This window comes from Loxodonta africana, chromosome 3 (genome assembly GCF_030014295.1).
Source record: "Loxodonta africana isolate mLoxAfr1 chromosome 3, mLoxAfr1.hap2, whole genome shotgun sequence".
NCBI classification, from domain to species: Eukaryota; Metazoa; Chordata; class Mammalia; order Proboscidea; family Elephantidae; genus Loxodonta; species Loxodonta africana.
In genome coordinates this window covers 24,648,327-24,665,204 of record NC_087344.1, presented here as the reverse complement: position 1 = coordinate 24,665,204, position 16,878 = coordinate 24,648,327, and the positions used below count along the sequence as shown (strand labels likewise).

At 50.8% G+C, this 16,878-nt stretch overlaps 2 protein-coding genes across 7 annotated transcripts; both read left to right on the top strand.

Moving 5' to 3' along the window:
- The first annotated feature begins 72 nt into the window (after positions 1-72).
- Positions 73-3,656, top strand: TMEM205 (transmembrane protein 205). 5 transcript variants are annotated; one of them, XM_023552406.2, is made up of 4 exons: positions 73-131; positions 661-768; positions 877-1,040; positions 2,043-3,656. In XM_023552406.2, exons 2-4 carry the CDS (start codon positions 669-671, stop codon positions 2,346-2,348), a joined length of 570 nt encoding a protein of 189 aa, XP_023408174.1. In that variant the 5' UTR covers positions 73-131; positions 661-668; the 3' UTR covers positions 2,349-3,656. The 5 variants fall into 5 exon arrangements, with proteins under 5 accessions (XP_023408174.1, XP_003413409.1, XP_064136760.1 ...); XM_003413361.4 differs by having other exon boundaries at positions 76-212; XM_064280690.1 differs by having other exon boundaries at positions 78-181.
- Positions 3,657-4,545: 889 nt separating this feature from the next.
- Positions 4,546-16,539, top strand: RAB3D (RAB3D, member RAS oncogene family). 2 transcript variants are annotated; one of them, XM_010593333.3, is made up of 5 exons: positions 4,546-4,673; positions 6,442-6,728; positions 7,234-7,352; positions 7,434-7,558; positions 13,095-16,539. In XM_010593333.3, the coding sequence occupies exons 2-5, from the start codon at positions 6,501-6,503 to the stop codon at positions 13,280-13,282; spliced, it is 660 nt and encodes a 219-aa protein (XP_010591635.1). In that variant the 5' UTR covers positions 4,546-4,673; positions 6,442-6,500; the 3' UTR covers positions 13,283-16,539. The 2 variants fall into 2 exon arrangements, with proteins under 2 accessions (XP_010591635.1, XP_023408178.1); XM_023552410.2 differs by having other exon boundaries at positions 4,603-4,721.
- Positions 16,540-16,878: the final 339 nt, after the last annotated feature.

Genomic DNA, 16,878 nt, shown 5'->3' with positions numbered 1-16,878 from the left:
CTGCGATTCGATTGGCTTCGGGCTCAGCCAGGAGGCGGGACGAGTTCTTGGTTGGGGCTAACTACGAAGGGAGGTAGCGGAGGCGCTCAGCAGACCAGTGGGGTGGAGAGAGTGCGAGAGTGCGGTACCAGGTCCGGCCCGCTGCCCCCCGAGATCCGGTCTCGGCGCCTCTGGCCTCAGAGTACTGGTGCTGCGGGTTGAGGTTCCCAACGGTGGGGCCGGCGTTTTCGGGATGAGATTTGGGGTTTTCCTGGATTAGTTGGGATCTCCGGGGTGATTTGGGGATTCCATGATCCCTGTCTGGGATCTTCTTATGACAGCAGGGTCTTTGGTGTTAGAACTGGGGTCCTTGCGATTTTGGGGGGTCACCAGGATAATCTCTGAAGACCTTGGGCCGCTAGCTTGAGCCCCTGGGGCGGCACTTTGGGGCCTTGGAAGTGGCATTAATATTGGGTTCCAGAGGGCCTGAGATCTTGAGCTCTGCGATTTGTGGTCGGGGGTTGTCGCAGGACTCCTCAGAGACTTCCAGCCCCCATTCCTGGGCAGCTTTACCTGGATCTCTGCTGGATTGGCCATGACCCTGGTGCTGAGCAAGCTCACAGAGTCTGAAGGCCCCGGGGCGGAGGTAAAGCTCTGAGCCACCCTGTGCCTCTTGTCTAGGCCGCAAGATGGAGGAAGGCAGGGACCCAGGAGGCCTGACTAAGGTGGTCCATCTACTGGTCTTGTCAGGGGCCTGGGGCATGCAGATGTGGGTGACCTTCGTCTCAGGTAGGGACTCTCACTCAGCCTGAATGTTGTGGATACCCCAGGTGGGGACAGGAGTGGAAGGGGGACCTGGGAGCATTCTAACGGGTGTGTGGCCCCCTGCACCCACAGGGTTCCTGCTTTTCCGAGGCCTTCCTCGACATACCTTTGGCCTCGTGCAGAGCAAACTCTTCCCTTTCTACTTTCACATCACCATGGGCTGTGCCTTCATCAACCTCTACATCATGGCTACACAGCATGCCTGGGGTCAGCTCACATTCTGGGAGGCCAGCCAGGTATGTGGACTGGGGCTACTACCCTCTGGAGACTCATTCCCAGGACCCCAGTGAGCGTTATTGACTGCACATTTGCATGAATTAAAAAAAAAAAAAAAACTGCCCCTTCTACCTGGTGGATGCAAAGCTGGGCTCTGGTCACCTTTGAGCAGTGCACAGACTGTACAGCCAGCCCCAGCGACCCTGTCTTTCCACCACTGTCTCTTCATTGTCTCTTGCTCCCTCTCCTTCCCCTGGGCCTCCTGCCAAGCTGCGGTGACTCAGCTGGGCAAGGGCACTGACCCCAGCTCATTGTTTAAACACCAGCCTGACTGGGAATTTGTGGGCCCCCACCCCTATTCACACATTTCCCCACTCACAGGTAAGGACCCATGTCTGCATCTCGTATTTCTCTACCCTGGCTTCCCCTGCCCCATTATGTTCCTCAGATGTGGGCAGGTGAGGCCTGACAGGTGTTTCGAGAATAATCTCACAGAAACAGGAGAGGATTATGGGTCATCGGAACCTCAAAGACTTTTTATTCACTCTCTGTGGGCCCAATGTCAGCTTTTGGGTTCTGGGCTGGGGCCACAGAGGAGACAGACCCTGTCTCAAGCTCCCTGTTTTGGGAGAACAGAGGGGACAGTTACATGGTGCTCTGGCCCAGTTTTGGGGAGAGAAGTTCTGCCCTTAAATGCCCTCAGTTTTGGGGAACAGGAGGAGAGGAGACAAAGCCCTGCTCTGGGACTTCCAGTCTGGGGATCAGAGGAGAGGGGGCCCAGAAGGTTTTTGAGGGAATAGAGGAGACAGAAATGGAGTCTTTCCTTAGGGGCTGCCAGGTCAGTGGATGAACGCTGGAGCTCTGCCTTGGGGGCCCCCAGTCTGGGGTCAGGGAAGGTCTGATTTTTACATAATGCTGCCCCCATCCCCCTCTGGCCTATGAGAATGCAGAAGGGCCCTCATTGGGGCCCCTCCTGCCTCTCAGGGGTGGCTCACCTTGTTTCCCTTTCTCCCCCCCCCCAGCTCTGTCTGCTGCTCCTGTGCCTCACACTGGCAGCCATCAACGCCCGATGGCTTGGGCCACGAACCACGGCTGCCATGTGGGCCCTGCACACCCTGGAGAAGGACCAGGGCCTGGGCGGGGAGGTGCCGGGCAGCCGCCAGGGCCCTGATCCCTACCGCCAGCTGCAGGGGCGGGACCCCAAGTACAGTGCCCTCCGCCAGGTCTTCTTTCGCTACCATGGCTTCTCCTCCATTTGCAATCTGGGCTGCCTCCTGAGCAACGGGCTCTGCCTTGCCAGCCTTGCCCTGAACCTCGGGCGCCTCTAGCCCCTGCTGCCTCCTCTTTCCGGCCTGGGGCCCTGCATATCAATAAAAGCTTTCTTGGAAATGGCTGCTCTTGTCTTTGGCCTTCGAAACAGGGAGAGAAGGGGACTGGGGTAGAGCTGCGAGCCTCAGTGTCACCATTCGCATGGCACAGTGATATGGAGTTTTAGCTACTGCAGCCCCTAAGCCCCTCCTGTAATGGTGCCCATTGACTGGCCACCTGCTGTGTGTCTGACATGGCGCTAAGCACTGCACACACTGTCTATCATTGTTCTGATGGCTGGTCTGACCCTAGGGACAGTCATGTTTCCCACCACATTGACATTGGGGGTAGCTGTGTGACTTGCTTTGGCCAATCAGTTGTGGGCAGATGCGTCACTTCCAGGCAGAAGTGTTAACAGCCCGTGCATGATTCGCCACATTTTCCCTTCACCATGGCAACCAGTGTGGGTGAGAAGCAAACCTTGGCTATTGGGTACCATGGAGACTGGGGTCCCCTGTTACTGTAGCATACCCCAGCTTTCCTGACTGATGCCCTTCTTCTCATTTCATCCATCCACATGGCAGCCCTTGGTGACAGCTGCTGTTGTTCCCATGAGGCAGCAGGGTCTCAGAGAAGTGCAGCAAGCTGCTTAAGGTGGGGCTGAGGGTTGAGCACAGGCAAAGCCTGTGCTGTTGTAACTTTGGACCCTCTCCTGCTGGCTGGAAGATGTCTCAGGCCTCAGCTTGCCCTGAATGCCAGATCTTACTGTGTGATCTCAGGCAGAGAACGGCACCTCTCTGAGTCTTGGTTTCCTTATCCATAAAGCCAAAAACCGAACTCATTGCCTTCGAGTCGATTCTGATTCATAGCAACCTTACAGGACAGAGTAGAACTGCCTCATGGGGTTTCAAAGGCTGTAATCTTAATGGAAGCAGATTGTCAGGTCTTTCGAAGAACACAGAACAGCTGGTGACTTTGACCTTTTGGTTAGCAGCAGAGCACTTAACCACTGCACCACGAGGGTTCCTTTTATTCATAAACCAAAAGCCCAACTAAATCCACTGCCATCAAGTTGATTCCAGCTCATAGCAACCCGATGGGACAGAGTAGAACTGCTCCAAAGGATTTCCAAGGCTGTAAATCTTTATAGAAGCAGATTGCCACACCTTTCTCCCTCAGAGCAGCTGGTGGATTTGAACTGCCAGCCTTTCAGTTAGCAGCTGAGCGCTTAAGCACTGCACCACCAGGGCGCCTTTTATCCATAAAAACCCAAACCCACTGCCATTGAGTCGATTATAGCCACCCTAAAAAAAAAAAAAAAAAAATTTTATAGGACAGAGTAGAACTGTCCTGTAGAGTTCCCAAGGAGAGCCTGGTGGATTCGAACTGCCGACCTTTTGGTTAGCAGCCATAGGACTTAACCACTACACCACCAGGGTTTCCTAAGGATGTTTAATTCCAAGGGCCACTGACAGCATTTAGCAAATGGGTCCAGCCCACTTTAGGGTCAGTTGCTGCACTTTACAAACACTAACTGCAATCAGAACCGTCACAGAACCCTGTGAGGTGGGTACTACTGTTGTTCGCCACTTGACAGTTGAGGAAACTGAGGCTCAGAGAGGTTAAGTAACATGTCCGAAGTCACAGGACTCCAAAGTGGTGGAGGTGGGACTTGAACTTGGCCTCAGAGTCCACGCATTTAACCGCTGGGCACGTAGTAGAAACTCTTACCAAAATAAAGAAAAAAACTTGTTGACGAGTCGATTCTGACTCATAGCGACCCTATAGGGCAGAGTAGAATTGCCCCCATAGGGTTTCCAAGGAGCACCTGGTGGATTCGAACTGCCGAACTTTTGGTTAGCAACCGTAGCTCTTAACCATTACACCACTAGGGTTTCCAGAAACTCTATATATAGTTAAAAACCAAAAAAACCAAACCCATTGCCATGGAGTCTATTCCGACTCATAGTGACCCTGTAGGACAGAGTTGAACTGCCCTATGGGGCTTCCAAGGAGCAGGTGGTGGATTCGAACTGCTCACCTTTTGGTTAGGGGCCAAGGGCTTAACCACCGCGCCACTCAAAGTAAAACGTTCACTTGGCGGGGGGGGAACGCTAGACACCTGCTGCAACTTCCAGCCCCGCCCACCTGCATTCTACAAACCCTGCCCCAGACTCCGCCCAGCCCTCCCCGAGGACCGGCCCCTCCTCCCTGGCCTGGGCGGAGCCCGCGCGGGATCCGGGTAGCTGCGGACGGCGGCGGCTGAGTCTGCGGGGCAGGGGTCGCGGGCCAAGCCGCTGCGAGTTCGGAGGCGGAGTCCCGGAGAGCAGCGACCGCCACGCGAGGTGACCCAACTCGGAGGGAGAGGCCCCACCCCGCGCTTCAGAGTCCCAGTGGGTTCCGGGGGAGGGGGGTTAGGGGAAGGGCGGGGGGCCCTGGGAACAAAGGCGGGGCGGCTGGGGACGCCTCTTCCCTCGCCCCAACCCAGGTGGGCTCCTGGGGCGCGTTATCGGGGCGCGGGCGTGGCAGAGGGCGCAGCTGAGGACAGAAGATGGGTCCATATGGTGATGGGGGAAGCTTCTGAGTCTCCCTCCACCGGCTGGGGCTCCCCGAAAACAGTGAAGTGCACAGGGCCGAGTCCTCTCGGGACCCTTATCTAGTGCCAGGCATAGGGGGATACTCGGCAAATGATCAGAAAAAGGTGGGACAGATGGAGGTGGGCTGGGGCTGGGATGGGGGCCCTAGCCTGGCGGCCCTGCCCAGCATGGGGAAAGATTTCCTGCCTCTTCCCTTCCCCTTCCCTTCCCCTCCTCAAACTCGTTCTCCCAGAACACGGGGTGGGGCGAGGGCTGGGCAGAAAAGGGGGGCCGATTGGGTCCTCGTTTAAAATGGAAAAAAGCCCCAAAGGTGGTTGGGAAATAGATTTGCCAGGGTTTTCTCTGCCTGTGTGTCCTCCATTGACACACGCCTTCTGGAACCTCCTTTGCACAGGAAGCAGCCCTAAACAGATGGGGAAACTGAGGCCTAGGCAGGGGATTAGGGCTGTGGGTGTGCCCTGGTCCCAGATGACATGTTGGGATGGGAGCAGCTGCAAGTTTGCCAGCCTAGCGGTGGGGACAGATTGCTAGGAAAGGACCCAGGATGGGGTGGGGGTGGGGGTGTTATGTGATTATTAGGTGGCTGGGATGGTTTCCTTGGGATTTGAAGACTCACTCTGGCCTCTGTGGGCTGGGGCTGGGGTGAGTCAGCCCTACCTGGAGGGAGACGGGCTCGGCCCCTTTGACAAACAGAAAATGGCAGTACTTACTTGAGAGTACAGCCCGGGCTTTAAACCTGGGCTGAATCCATTGCAGCCCACTCCCGGTGGGGTCAGAGAAGGGGTTAAACTCAGCATGAATAGGGGCAGGGCAGGCACCCCATGGGTGACACCTGCCAAAGTCAACACCCGGCCTAAGGGGCCTCCATCCAGCTGGCAGGTCCCCCCCAACTCACACTGGGCCACGGCCAGCTGCTCACCCTGGGGCAAAGTCCACGGTTGTCCCTTCTGTGGAGCCTGGTTCCCCTGTGGCCGGAGGACATGACCATGCCCCCTCATCTCCTCCACCCGAGCACCTGCGTTCAAATCCTGGCTCTGCCCCTTCCTTGCCAGGTGCCAGTTTTCTTGTCTCTGGGCTTCAATTTCTCCCTCCTCCATAACAAAGGACCGACCTTACCAGGACGGTGTGAAGATTAAACATCAGTCATGTTTACTGAGTATACCAGGCCCTCTCTTATAACCACTGTGTGTTTTAAGAACTTCTCACTGGGATGTGACCACCCTAAGGGTGGGCTTCTTTCTGTCTTATTCAAAGCACAAGGAACAGGACCTGGCACAGAGTTGGCACTCAGTAAGTGTTGGATGAATAAAGAAACTCATTCTGTGCTCACAATTAATGACCCTTTTCAGGTAGGGACTACCATCAGACATCCTCATTTTCCAGATGAGGACATTGCGGTACACAGAGATCAACGGATGTGCCCAGGTTCACCTGAGCTCCGAGTGGCAGAGCCGGAATTTGAACATGGGCCTGGCGTGTACATCAGAGCCATTTTTGGTGTTTTATTCTCCTGCAGGGCACCAGCTCTCCCCATCTGAGGAGTTAAGGCCTCCCCGCAGAAGGCTCCCCGTCAAGATGGCATCGGCTGGAGAGCACCCCACAGGCCCGCGGGATGCAGCAGACCAGAACTTCGACTACATGTTTAAGCTGCTGCTGATCGGCAATAGCAGTGTGGGCAAAACGTCCTTCCTGTTCCGCTACGCTGATGACTCTTTCACACCTGCATTCGTCAGCACTGTGGGCATTGACTTCAAGGTCAAGACCGTCTACCGCCATGACAAGAGGATCAAGCTGCAGATCTGGGTAGGCTGGGGGCTGTCTGTGGGGTCTGTGGTGAGGAGTGGGGTGCCTCCAGGAAAGTCCATGCTGGGGTTTAGGGCTCTGGGGAGGGTTCTGGGGTGAGGGAGAGTAGCCCAGAACCACCCCCTCATCTCTGACTGCTGGTAAAGATTGTCATAATAATGCGAGCTCCAAGGCGTTCATGTCAAGATGGTACCCTTGGCCCAGGTGGCTCTTGTTTTTGGGGGTCATTAAGTTGGTTCTCAGCTTATAAATCTGTGAGAGGCAATTGATACCTCAGACTGAGTACCCCTCAAGGGTAGGGCTGTATCTCCCCCATCAGTTAGGGGGATGTTCCCTTAAGAATGAGTCCTTGCTTCCCCCATCAGACTGGGTCTGCGTGGGCAGGCCTGTGCCTCCCCCATCAGACTGGAGGCTGTGGGCACAGGGTGTGGCCCTCTCAGTGCCCTGCAGGGGTGAGATGGGAAGCAGGGTGGGCTCAAGCCACTTGACATTGCTGTCTGCCCAGGACACGGCTGGCCAGGAGCGCTACCGCACCATCACCACAGCCTACTACCGTGGAGCCATGGGCTTCCTGCTCATGTATGATGTCGCCAACCAGGAGTCATTTGCTGCTGTGCAGGACTGGTGAGTGTTTGCTGGCCCCTGACCCCCTAACTTTTGCCCTCTGCCCTTCTGACCCTTGCTCATAGCCCCCAAACTCTGCAGGGCCACACAGATCAAGACATACTCCTGGGACAATGCCCAGGTTCTCCTCGTGGGGAACAAGTGTGACCTGGAGGATGAGCGCGTCGTGCCCACCGAGGATGGCCGGAGGCTCGCCGACGACCTCGGTTAGTGCCCCGCCTGGGCCAAAGGCCCTGGACCTTCCAGAACCAAATTGCTGTCCCCACCCTTGGGACACAAGTCCAACCACAGTCACCAGCCCTTTGGGAACTTACCCAAAAAATACCTACGTGTATGCCACCTTCTCCATTTAATATTGGGGGATTCACTCACAGGCTCCCCCGACTCCACCCCCACTGCCCATGCCCTGGGAACCCAGACTCGGCAAAGCCATTTCTGGGAATTTATCCTACAAACATATTTGCCCATGTGAGAGGTGTTGTGTATAGGAGTTGTAGCAATGTTAGTAGGAGTGAAACCTTCGAAAGCCCTCAGGTGTCTCACAAGAGAGCCAGTTAAATATAAAGTATATTCGCACAACAGGATACTACACAGCCATGAAAAAGGACAAAGGCATTCTTTATGTTCTAGTGTGGCAAGATCTCTGGGATACATGGTTATGTAGAAAAGGCAAACTGCAGAATAGTGGGTATGGCTACTTCCTTTGGTCCAGGGGCTGGTGTACTTTTTCTTAGAGGACCAGATAGTAAATATTTGTGGCCTTGGACAGTCTCTGTCACAAATACTCAGCTCTGCATGAAAGCAGCCATACCAGAAAAACCGCTGAAGCATTGTAAAGCAAATCCCCAACATTGGGATGTTTTACCTGTAACACTTTGTTGCACAGCTCCAATGATAAAAAAAACAAATACACACATATATATTTGTGTGTGTATGTATGTATTTTAAACTCATCTACCTTGCCATTATTATATCTAACAAAAATTAACAATCGGCCGCTAGTATCATCTAGAATCCTTTTGTACCAAATTTCCCCAATTGTATCAAAATCTTCTTGGAATTAGTTTGAATTGGACCTAACTTGCCACTGGTTTTTCTCTTAAGTCTTTTTCTCTCTCTTTTTATTTTTTGTTAATAATATTTTATTGTGTTTTCCGTGAAAGTTGACACACCAAATTAGGTTCTTATTTGACAATTTCTGTATGAATTGTTCAGCGATACTAGTTTTATTTTTTATAATGTGTCAAAGTTCTCTTTAATTCCTTTCTGGTTGTTCCATTTCCAGTACTCTAGTTACCCTGCCCCCTTATCTTCTCATCTTTGCTTAGAGTAATTGTCCTTTTGGTCTCATAGAAATAGTTTTTTAATGGAGCACTGTACTCACAGGTAATATCATTTATTTTGTGTGCCAATCTGTTATTTTGCTAATAGGAGGCCTTGGGGTAGTTTCAGTTCAAGGTTTGAAGAGTATCCCAGGGCAATAATCTCAGGAAGTCTTCTAGTCTCAACTGGTCCAATAAGTCTGGACTTGTTAAGAATTTGAGTTCTGTTCCATGTTTTTCTCCTGTTCTATCAAGGTTCATCTATTGTGGCCCTGATCAGAACAGGTGGTAAAGCTGGGTACAATCTAGCTCTTCCGGTCTCAGGGTAGATGAGGCCGTGGTCCATGCAGACTGTTAGCCTTGTAGACTAGTTTCTTCTTTGAGACTTCGGTTTCCTTCTTTCTCTTTTGCTCCTGATGAGTAGAGAGCAATAGTTGTACTTTAGATGGCTGCTTGCAAGCTTTTAAGACCCCAGATGCTACTCAGAACATGAATTTGTGAGCTGTATTATGCCAGTTGACTGAGTTGTGCTGTGAGACTGAGATCCTAAGCCTTCAAACCCAGAAAACCAATCTCACAAGGTGTTTGTGTATGTCTGGTCTTAAGTTTCTCTTATGCTATCGTGGGGATCAGCAAACACTGCCCACCACCTATTTTTGTACAGACTACAAGCTAAGAATGGTTTTTACACTTTTAAATGGTTGAAAAAAGTCCAAAGAAGAATATTTCATGACACATGAAAATTCTATGAAATTCAAACTTTAGTGTCCATAAAGTTTTATTGGGACACAGCCCCTCTCTTTGGTTTATGAATTGTCCGTGGCTGTAGTTGTGCTGCAACGGCAGAGTTAGGTAGTTGCAGCAGAGACCATGTGGCTTGCAAAGCCCTAAGTATTTATGATCTCGCTTTTTACAGAGAAAGTTTGCTGACCCCCGTGCTATGACAGTCCCCTTTCCCTTTTTCTTCTATCTATCAATTTGTTGGAGAAAGTGGGTCTTTGTTCCATGGAGTATCCACCATTGGGGATTTGGCTCTTTGTTCCCTCATGGTGGTGTTAACTTGCTCCTCTGTCCCCTGTGTTTCCTGTGAACTCCAATCTTGCTTTAACCCTAGCTATTCATTTCTAGCTGTGCTGGGGGAGTCAGCTCTTGGGAAGCTAAGCTGGGGCCCTGGATCCCCAGTTTACCTGGAAATACACACTGGCTTGAATGAACTGGTGAAATCAGTTACCACCCCACCTTGTGCTAGAATACTCGAAGCTGTTGCCCACACCAATTTCTAGAGAACATTCAGCAGCTGGGGGAGGGAGGGTTTCCATCTGTCATTAAATTGAAAATATCAGGGTACAAAGCAAGAGATAGAATTTGATCCTGATTTTGTAGGAAAAAAGACATACACACACACACATTCACCTTACAAACACAGCCTCAACAGTTATGTACAAATAGTCCCTGATTTATGACAGGGTTCTGTTCCAACAACTTCATCGTAAGTCATTCACCTCTTTTTTTTTTTAGTTTTCATTATTAATGCCTTTTATTGTCAGTATCTTTATAAATCCAATATTTATTTGTCTTCGGGGGGTTGGAAACATTACATGTAAACTTACAGATATATTTTAATACATATATAATAAAATACACAAATCATAAAAATTTACTCCAGCAATGAAGAAGAGTTGGACGATGCTGGCATTTGTCAGTTGCGGTAATAACTCCACTTGTGGAAGGTTCTGGATCATCTGGGTTATCCCTGGTCATGAGGATGGTGTTTCTAGTCAGAAAATTAGTGAGAGTTGTCTGCATGACCCTTTTCTTTTTTTTCTTCATATATTTCATGGTAACATCTCACGGCTTTCCAAATCTGCCTGTTGACTTTAGCAAAGTAATCAGCGTTTGGGTCCATGTTTTCAAGGCCCAGATTTAATTTAGAAAACTAAATCTATACAGTAGTGTTTTGAACAGTAAATCATAAAATTGAACACCTGCAAGTGAACATTTGAGAATGATAACATCAAATTATGCTCTACAATACTGTATGTAGTACATATTACTAATGATAAGATGTACAAAAAAAAAAAAATGATGGTTGATCGTAAGTGCAGTTTGTCATAACTTGAATATGTCCTAAGTCAGGGACTACCTATACTTACACAGAAAAAAAGACTGGCGAGCTAAATATCAAAACACCAGTAGTAATTGTTTCTGAGTGATAAGATTACGAATGACTTTTATATCTGTCTTGATCTTTTTCTGTAGCTTCTATTTTCTCCAATGAATTTCTCCTGTGAATATTTATAATCAGAAAAAAAGGGGGGTTAAAAAAAGAACATAGGTTGTGTGAGGTAGAGCCTTGCATAGATTTAAAAAAAAAAAAAACCCAAACCCATTGCTGTCAAGTCAATTCTGACTCATAGCAACCCTATAGGACAGGGTAGAACACAGAGTTTCCAAGGAGCACCTGGTGGATTTGAACTGTTGACTTTTTGGTTCGCAGCCATAGCACTTAACCACAACGCCGACAGGGTATCCTGCATAGATAAGGAAATGCTAAATTTGCCTAGGAAGACTGGGGTGACTTTGACGGTCACTGGGCTCAGAGTAGGAGCGCTGAGCTCATGTCCTGCCTCTGTCATTCGTTCATTTGTCCGTCCATCCGTCCATCCGTCCATCCAGTCATTTATCAAATACAGTAAAACCTGCAAAGCTGGAATCCGTGTAAGGTGGACACCTGTTAGAGAAGGAAAAACACAAATATTTTTCACTAATAGAGAGCGATAGCAGAGTGGTAAGCCTGCATCCTGTCAAAGGTGGAAAACTTGAAAAGCCTGTAGAAACAAGGCAGTCCCCTTGAGGTCCAACTTTCATAGGTTTCACTGTAGTTTCCAGCGAGTGCACTGGGCTGCCCCGAGGCCGCAGCCATGGACGAGGCAGACAGAAATCCTGCTCTGGGGAAGTGGGCATCCTTGGATAGGAAAGGGGTAACTAAACACAGCTCTTTCATTGCAGTTCCATGCCTCTTGCCTCCGTGGTGGCAAGCGCAGGCATGGAGGCTGCTTGCCCTGTGTTGTGTAATGCGGTGAGCGTTCGTGTGGGGAAATTCACTGACTCTCGGCCACCTTGGTGACTGTGGCAGGTGGGGACACATCGAGGACCTTCTGGGTCAGCTTGCTGCAGGCAGAGCCTGAACTGACCCTCAAAGGGAGCAGGACGATTTGTGGGGTACACTGTTGTTTTCTGCTTGATGCATTACTTGTTGTAGCTGAGGGATCTCGGCAAGTCCTCAAAGCATTTGTTTCACCTCCCACCCTCCCAGGCCTGTCGGGAGGACAGTTTTTTTTTTTTTTTTTTTATGATGGTCACTGTGATGCTAAGAGGAACCCTGGTGGTACAGTGGTTAAGCACTCAGTTGCTAAATGAAAAGTCGGCAGTTCAAACCCACCAGCTGCTCCGCGGGAGAAAGATGTGACAGTCTGCTTCCCTAAAGATCACAGCCTTGGAAACTCTATGGAGGGGTTCTACTCTGTCCCGTAGGGTTGCTATGAGTCAGAAGTGACTCGGTGGCAACGGGCATGATGCTAAGACTATAGTTAATGGCACCTCATGCCCTCTTCCCTCTCCAGAAGGGATTAGCCAGCCGGCCTTCTCTCCCGAGGCCCAACTGATCAAAAAAGAATATTTATTCTATTATTATTAGAGCCAGGCAGATGTAGATCCTGACTGTACTGCTTATTAGCCATATGAATTTAGGCAGGTGAAGTTACTACTCCTCAGTTTTCTCATCTGTAAAATGGGCCACAAGAGTACGAACCTCAGAGCATCGTCATGAGAGTTAAATGAGTGAATCTAAGTAAAGCGCTCAGGCGAGTGCCTGCCATACAGGAAGCGTGTCAGTCACCACATGAGCATGCTCTCCATGAACAGCCTGACAGAGGTTGCAAACTGGCAGCCCTTGGGCCAAAGCCAGTTGTCAGCTCAGTTTTATTTGGTCAAGAGCATGTTTTCCAAAACACAGGAAGTGCTTGGCTCTGTTTTAAAAAGTCCGCATGAACACGTGGCTTTGGGGGCACCCTGGCTATGCTTCCTTTGTGGCAGATATTAGGGGGAAGTTGAGCTGAAGCCATCTGTGGGTACTCTAATGCCTGCTGGGCACCAGAACACCTCATGAGTGTTACTCTTGCAACCATTGCCTTATGACAAAGAGATTCTAGGATACTCCTGACCAGAGCTGATTTTTAGCATCATCACTGTTCTCATTTTACAGATGAGCAAACAGCCTCAAAAAGTCTAGGCCACTTGGCCAAGGTCCCACAGCTGCATAAAGGACAGAACCGGGCTGGAACCCAGCTTTGGGTGATGCAGCAGTCCAGGCTCTGCTCCTTGGGCATCTCACAGGTGTCCCCACCTTATGTCTATCCAGGTTTCGAGTTCTTCGAGGCCAGTGCCAAGGAGAACATCAACGTGAAGCAGGTCTTCGAGCGCCTGGTGGACGTTATTTGTGAGAAGATGAATGAGTCCCTGGAACCCAGCTCCAGCCAGGGCAGCAATGGGAAAGGCCCGGCCCTGGGGGACACGCCACCCCCCCAGTCCAGTGGCTGCAGCTGCTAGAGATGACCCCCCTGCCCCCCCCCGCCCCCCTCCTGCCTTGGCAGGGACTTTGACTGTGTGTGGCATAAGCCACAAGGGCTGTCTCCGAGCTCAGGGCGCTCCTGCCTCCCATCAGCTGCCCCCACCCCGCATGGCTCACCCCTTGCTGAGGCTGCCAGCCGCCTGAGCAGCCCCTGTTAGGGCTGTAGACCCTGGGACACTGCATTGCAGGCAGGGCCCAGGGGTGTCCATGTACACAAGCTTACTGCTTTTCAAGGTGTTTCAGTGGGGTAGCCATGGCGGCATGTCACACCCACACGGGTGGAGGGGCAGCTGCAGTGCCTTCTTGGTTAGAAATGTTTTCCAAGTCCACGCTGTGCTGAGTGTCAAGTGGGGTCCACAAAATGGCTGAAGGAGTTTGTCTTCCCCTTAATTCTGGGAGTTGTTGTGGAAGGCAGCTCCTCAGCCTCTCAGGGCCCCCAATCCCCTGGCCTGGTGCCTGAGCCTGCCCTGCCAACCTCCTCAGGCCCCAAGGCTCTAGGGTGGGAAGGCGATTTGGAAACCACAGACCTCTCCCCCTGGCCCGAAGCCTCTCTGCCTGAGAAAGCAGTGTTAAAGCAGGTTTTCCTGGTGGAGAAGGGGCAGGAGTCAGAGGCCCTCTCAATTCAGGAACCCCAGAAGTGCCTTCCTGAGCTTCCTCAGAATTCCACAACACCCACGACCCTGTCACTGTTTCGGCTCCACTACATTCTCTGATCTTGTGAGTGGAATCACAGAACCACCGGCAGCATCAGGCTGCCCAACTCCTCGTGCTCCTGTGTGGGGCTTTTTGCCAGGAGCTTCCTACAATGAGGAGACCAGGCTGCCCGCCCAGACCTGCCTCCCTCCCCAGCTCCCTCTTGGCTGGGCTGGTTTAAAGCAAGGTCTTTCCAAATCTTACATCCTGCTAGAAAAGGAAATTGAGCAATGTTCCCATAGGCTGTGCTCACCAGAGGACTTTGTGGTATAAAGACCTGGGCTCCTTCGAATGGAGGACCCTTGAAGTCCCAGTGTCCGTTTTTTGTCATTAACAGGGCCCAGCAACGTGACATTTTGTGCTTATGGAGGGGTCCTGTCTAAGAGACATGCTGGGGCTGGGCTGGAAGGGTAAGAAGGTAGCGTTTTATGACCTTGTACTTCAGGGACAAGGCTTGGGAGGGTTAAGGCCCTCCTGCCGATGAGGTGTGTGCTGTGAGTCTCCCTGGTTGAGGCACTGTTTTGGGAAGTTCACGAGGCTGGGGGTCCCAGCTGTTAATGGCCCCCACTGGGAGGTGAGGTGTAGTTTGGGGATATAAAACTTAATGTCCAGCTCAGCAGACCTATCTGCCCACTAAAGTCCAAACTCAGGCAACATGGCACCTTTTTGCCCAGGAACACCGACTGATCCCCCTTAACGTGACAAGCATTGCGAGGAAAGCCTTGTGTTCCTACCTCCTTGAAGCCAGGTCAGAGGTGGCAGCCGTTCTCCCAGCTGTGGCAGCCAACGTGGCTTCCTTCTGCTGGCGCCTTAAAAGAGCTTGAGCTGCCTCCTGCGGGTGGGGAAGTCCTGGCTCAAGTTTTAATGTAGCTCTTGCCTTTATAGAAGAGTCCCTGGGTGGTGCACATGGCTAACATGCTCGGCTGCTAACAAGAAGGTTGGAGGTTTAAGTCTACCCAGAGGCACCTTAGAAGAAAGGCTTGGCGACCTACTTCTGAAAAATCAGCCATTGAAAACCTTGTGGAGCCCAGTTCTACTGTGACACACACAGGGTTGCCATGAGTTGGAATTTACTTGACAGCTACCGGTTTAAGGGTTTTTAAATTATTTTTTGACTTTTTAGCAGCTCTGTTTTTAGCTGCCATCGAGTCAGCCCCTGACTCATGGTGACCCCATATACAATGGAATGAAACACTGCCTGGTCCTGTACCATCTCCATGATCAGTTGATCAGACTGTTGTGATTTATAGGGTATTTGTTGGCTGATTTGGGGAAGTGGGTTGCCAGGCCTTTCTTCCTAGTCTGTGAGGAAGTTCTGAAACCTGTTCAATCTCACAGCAACATGAAAGCCTGACAGACCGTTGTGGCTATGCATGAAGTGCATTGGGTGGGAATCAAACCTGGGTCTCCTACGTGGAAGGGGAAGAGGCTCTAGGTCAATTTTATTTCTAGGGGACCCCGTCCACCCCCTACTGCCCTTGGAGCTTCAAAGTGAGGATATCTTTGTACACCAACTAATTAGATGACCTGGATGAAATGGACTAATACCTAAAGACCCACAAAACGAGGGTATCTGAACGTCTAGGGCGGCAATCATGGCTTTCAGTTGCTTTAACATTGAAGTCAAATTAAAGCAGCTACAAAACATTTCTTAAGATGCAATATAACCTGTCAGGATTCCATCTGCCAGTCCATTTTCCCAAGCTGCTGCCAGGAAAAAATGGTGGATCAGAGAACCTTTATCCAAGGGGCCACTTGTCACCGCCTGTGGTAAAAAGCAGCTTTGGCTGCATCTTGTACCTGGCCTGGCCTAAGACTGCTGTTTACACAAGACTTTTCAACAGTTCAGCTTCAAATAGCGACTGAGAGAGCTTCCTTGGCCCTCTCAAAGCTGGAAATGATGTAGCAAAAATTTTTGTTTCTTCTAAATGCATGCTTTTATTTTCTGGGAGGGAGGGAAGGAGTGGTGGGGAGTTCTTTGTAAATCAGGGAGGTTTCTGAGGACCCAAGACTGATGTCCTCACAGTCACTAGAGGGATGGAGGTTCACTGTGTTTACAGACAGAAATAAACCCCAAAGGCCGTGTGACAAAAGCTGCCCAACTCTAGGGAGGATGCGGGCCAGGGTGGCTGCTGGGGTCCAGTTTCTGCCCCAGTGCCTTCCCTTTTGACCACTTCCATTAGCAGCTCGTCTTTCCATGGGCGGTTTTGGTGGGAAATGGCCACAGCCGTGGTGGTTTGGGTTCTGCTTTTTTTTCTTTTTGGCTTCTCCAAGAATCATGTTTTTGTATCTGTCTCTCCCCTACTCTGTATAGAAGTAGGTTCAAATAAGGTGAAATTGGGTTTCAATGTTAAAGCAAGAATTCTCCTGTTTTCTCCTTGGCCAGTCCTGAAACACTACGGAATGAGCTCTGGGGCCTTGTAACTTATATCCTGTGTAAACAATTCCTTAATGTCCAATTCATAGAGACATGCACTTTTCTCCACAAGAAAAAGAAAATTAAAGCCGTTATATCCAAATGTGTCTGTTCTTTTACTTCCATTAGCGAAATGTGGTTTCCAGGAAGAGGGTGGTGAATCATAGCCAAGAGGATGGTTGCTTGAGGACTGGGCATGATGCAGCAGAACTGGAAGAGGCTCAGGCCTGGGGCTGCCTCATTGCCTTGGCCCTGGGGAGCTCAGGGATGTGGGGGGTAGGGAGAGGTGAGAACAGTCCTCCCTACAGGAGCCAGCAGGTCCCTGTGAGTCAGGTCCTGTTCCTTCTCTGCTCAGAATTCTCCATAGCTCCCACTGCATCTGGAGTAAAAGCCCAAGTCCTCCCTGCAGCCCACAGGGGCTTGCACTGTCTCCCCCATCACCTCCCCACCCTCGTCTTCTTCCAT